This window comes from Dipteris shenzhenensis, chromosome 18, assembly GCF_047967505.1.
Source record: "Dipteris shenzhenensis isolate YYH24624 ecotype China chromosome 18, Dip_SZ_1.0, whole genome shotgun sequence".
Classification (NCBI taxonomy): domain Eukaryota; kingdom Viridiplantae; phylum Streptophyta; class Polypodiopsida; order Gleicheniales; family Dipteridaceae; genus Dipteris; species Dipteris shenzhenensis.
In genome coordinates this window covers 21,143,524-21,147,648 of record NC_141613.1, presented here as the reverse complement: position 1 = coordinate 21,147,648, position 4,125 = coordinate 21,143,524, and the positions used below count along the sequence as shown (strand labels likewise).

General features: G+C 46.8%; 1 protein-coding gene across 1 annotated transcript; it reads right to left on the bottom strand.

Moving 5' to 3' along the window:
* Positions 1–873: 873 nt before the first annotated feature.
* On the bottom strand, positions 874–2,979 carry LOC147890941 (cytochrome P450 734A1-like). Its single transcript, XM_087389122.1, has 5 exons — positions 2,577–2,979; positions 2,254–2,477; positions 1,875–2,125; positions 1,386–1,773; positions 874–1,302 (listed from the first exon to the last, which is right to left on the bottom strand). The coding sequence occupies exons 1-5, from the start codon at positions 2,977–2,979 to the stop codon at positions 874–876; spliced, it is 1,695 nt and encodes a 564-aa protein (XP_087245248.1).
* Between the last annotated feature and the right edge of the window lie 1,146 nt (positions 2,980–4,125).

The following is a 4,125-nucleotide window of genomic DNA, read 5'->3' as shown; positions in this document are numbered from 1 at the left end:
CCGGTTCTATCATATGGTCGGTGGCCTATTTTGGGACCGACCCCCAGTCGACCGTTTTGGGCAGACTGGGTCGGCCACCCAATTGATCCTAACCGACTACGATTGGTGGCTATATAAGAGCAAGCCCGTGAAGCCCATTTCATCACTGGCTACAGCAACCCTGATTCCTTAGCATCCAACCTCCGTCTTCTACTGTTTCCGACACACCATCGAAGCTTCTTTCATAGGAGCGCACGGTTGGGAGGCAGCGCCATCTATTGTATCAGTTCTACAGTACTCAAATTTTTGATTCTCCATACTATCTTGTTTTCTCTCTTGCGTACGAGATCCTGTTATCTGTTGAGCACAGACGTATTATTATTTTCTTACACCCATCCGCCTGCAAATAGGCAGATGGTGTGAGCCCCAATCAAAATGCACGCTACCCATTCAACGCCTTCACACCCGTCCGCTTGTGGAATTACAAAAAATGACGTGTAGTCTTAGTCACACCCGAGCATGCACGAATTCTTGGGCGGCTTAGTCGTAGCGCCCAAGTGAGCATCCGCCTTCACGCAACCAATCAAAACATGCGTCCAAGAATAGAATCCATGACCACCTCTCTGGGACCTTACCTTTCAGCCAACCAACCAACTTTTATTCAGAGACTTACAACTGCAGCATTTTAAATATTTAGATAATATGTCCGCCTTGTTGTGAAAACACTCCCGGGCGACGGAGGAGTCTATTCAAGGCGGACATGGATATTGAGGGGTTCACCCGTCCCCGGACGAGTGTGAACCCGCCCTTAGACCTATACCCGAGAAAAGTCTGAATTTTAGCTTCTTGAGAGAAAAAGTCCACTGAGATCTGGCCAATAATGATAAAGTTAAATTAGGGTTTAGGAAGGGGAGAGACGATAATTTGGAGGCCAAGTTGAGGCTGCAAGGTGAGCACGGAGACGGGAGCGTGGCGATAAGCAGGCGACAGCTTCAGCTCGAACCGCTGCAGCATCGCTGCTACCACCACCTTCGCCTCCACCAGCGCGAAATTCTTCCCTACGCATACTCTCTTTCCCTTCGAAAATGGTAAGAACGCCTTTTGTCGCTGCACCTTATCCGGCCCAAACCTCTCCGGCTTGAACTCGCTCGCATCTTCCCCCCATATCTTCTCGTCGTGATGTATCGCCAGAATCGGTAGCTCTATCCCCGTCCCCTTCGGCACCTCCAGCCCCTCCCCCAGCTGTGCGTCCTCCCACACGAATCGCAGCATCGATGCCACCGGTGGATACAGCCTCAGCGACTCGTTGATCACCATCGACACCTGCGCATCAATATCAGGAGCCGTATGTTACTTCACTCCCGCACGAGATGTTTGGAATGAATGAAACAATCGTGGAGGCTTACAATTCTGAGACGATGTATTCCCTCCGCCGTTGGGTATTCGTCTCTTCCGAAAACAGCAACGACTTCATCTCGAGCCCGTTCTTGCCATTCCGTGTGCTGAGCCAACAGCATGGTTGTCCACGTCAACATGTTGCAGGTTGATTCGTGGCCCGCTAGAAAGAAGCTGCTACACTCTCCGATGAGTTCGTCGATGCTGAAACTCGGCTTCCCTCCGTTGCCGCTTTTATTGGCTGCTAGCATCGTTCCAAGCAGGTCGCCTCCATAAGCTTGAGCCATCACACTGGCCTTTGAAACAGCTTTCAAACGACTGTTGATAATACTCAGAAGAGATTCACGAATTCGCCTCTGAAGCGCCCACCGAAGCCTGTTTTTCTTTGTCGGCAGAAATCTGCGAGCGAAACAACGTATGTTAGCGAACAGCGCGATACGTGCGGTGTGCATTGCTTGCACCGAAAACTGATCTATTACAATTTAGAGCTCGTTGCAAACCTGCTTCCGGGAATGTAAACACTACGATCAGCCTCTGAAAGCAGTACTTGCTGTTGCCTCTGCCACTCGAAGATCCTCTTTCCTTCCTCCTGACTCCTACCAAATACCGCATAGCCTATCACATCTACCGTCAACCGTCTAAACTCTTCACAAACGTCGACTTCAAAACTTCCTGACACTGCTTCCGATAAAATCAGTCGCCATCTTTCCAACATGCTGTGTACACTCGAAACGATAAGTGGAACTGTATCCTGCGCCCATGAGCCGTGGAAATTGCAAGTATCAAGCGAGAGAAGGCTAAAGCTGAATCCGAGTTTTGAAGACTGGCTGATCAGCCCTCATCAGCTATCCTTTGAAAGAACCTGCAGTAAAACCTTACCTTCAATTGATCTTTTCGAAAAGCTGGATTCAGAATACTGCGATGAAAAGACCATGTGTCGCCTTTGATCGAAAACAGGCCCTTGTCCAGGAAATCTCGGGCATCAGGCCGCCTTGGTGGTTTCTCGAAATGGCCTGTTTTACTCAATAAAACTTCTCTCACAAGTTCTGGGTCTGCCACCGTTAATCTCGGAGTTGTCCCATACCAGTACACAAATTGGGCACCTGTAACAGAAACGGGAGAAATATTAATCAAAGCAGCAACGCTAACGATATTGCTTGCGTGGTATTAAGTGCATACAAAGAACACTGAAAGCAATTTACCATAAAGCTTTGACCACGCTGCATAGTGTGGTAACACCCTAGGTACGATGTTGTGAGAGAGTGGCATCGAGCAGCAATGTGCACCCTTGACCATGGCAGCGAATTCTGGTATATCTCCTGAGAAAAGACGGTATGGTTTCCCTTGAATGCCTTGTCTACGTAATGCGCTTTGTAAGATCCTTGGCCTTCTCCACCAAAACTCATACGAGTGCCTCAATACTGCCCATAACACTAGAATGCTTGCAGATACCAAGGCCGGAAGGCACGCCCGATAGTGCTTCGGACTAAAAGAGCCATTCATCTCATTCATCTCGGACGTTATGTGTGATTTCTCTGCTCCGCCTGCTCCTAGAGAAACGCTGCCCTCTGAAATACTTGCAGCGCTAAACGATTGCACATTCATGCACCTGCTTTATTGCCTTCCTCGGCCCGCATTCAAGCTCACGGTGAAATCGCCCAGATGCTGTCCAGCTGTTACTGGTCCAGATAGAGATTCCAGTTTCGAGGCCCGGTGGTAGTACGTGTTGCCATGACGGCTACTAGTAGCCATGCGTGATTCGTCCCTCCGTCATAGGAACTGAAATGCATTTTATATGAGGGACAAAAATTGACTAAGATATCATTGTCATTAGGTGTTTTCTTCTTCATTTACAAACGCTCCATAAAAAATTTTGTCAAATGCAAAGGGAAATGGGGAAAATTTTGTCACTTTTATGTATACACATGGTATTTTGGGCCAATGACAAGCCAAGGATCACTATTGATTTTCTTTAGAAAAGGGAGGGCAGTGCTGAATTTTTGTCCTTGGCACTGCCACTGCCACTGTGTGTGTGTACCGAATGTGGAGGTTGGATTGAAATGAGACGTTTGAATGTTCGTGTATCCTGTCTTTCCTAAGGCCTTTACTACGTGGTCGAAGAGCATGTGTGAGTCTCTCTCAATCATATGTCTCATTAGATAGCAGACACCTATGAGTGTTGCTAGAAAAAATGTCCTTTGTTGTACATTTTGAAGTGAGTGAATTTGAGAAAGTAGCATAGATAGCAAAGAGACACATCACACATGAGAAGGTAGCATGGATAGCCATAAAGGCCTAGATAAGGGCTATTATGTCGGCCTTATCAAGAGTTTATGCCCAGTTTATGGGTGTCTTCCCAAGGCTCAAGCCAAATAAAATCCTCAAATGGTATGACCACTTTGATAGTATGGGGGGTGAAAGTGGCAGGTTTGTCATGTAATAGGACACTACAAATTATATTATAGCTTTAAGGACAATCACAACTTCCCACCTGCACTTTTTTTGAACATGTGTCCTAATAAAATCGCAAACTTACTACAATTTTAGGACAGGGAAGTCCTTTGTTTTGGCACCAGCTGTCTTATTGGCCTTGTAGTACCCTACCCCATGCCAACTCATTGAGAGCATGAATACTTATGAACACTAGCATCACAACGTCCCTAAGAATAGTATGATATTAAAAATATAACACATAAACAATCCCAAAAGTCATCATCCAAGTCTCCTCTATAGCACTCCTTTATGAGGAGT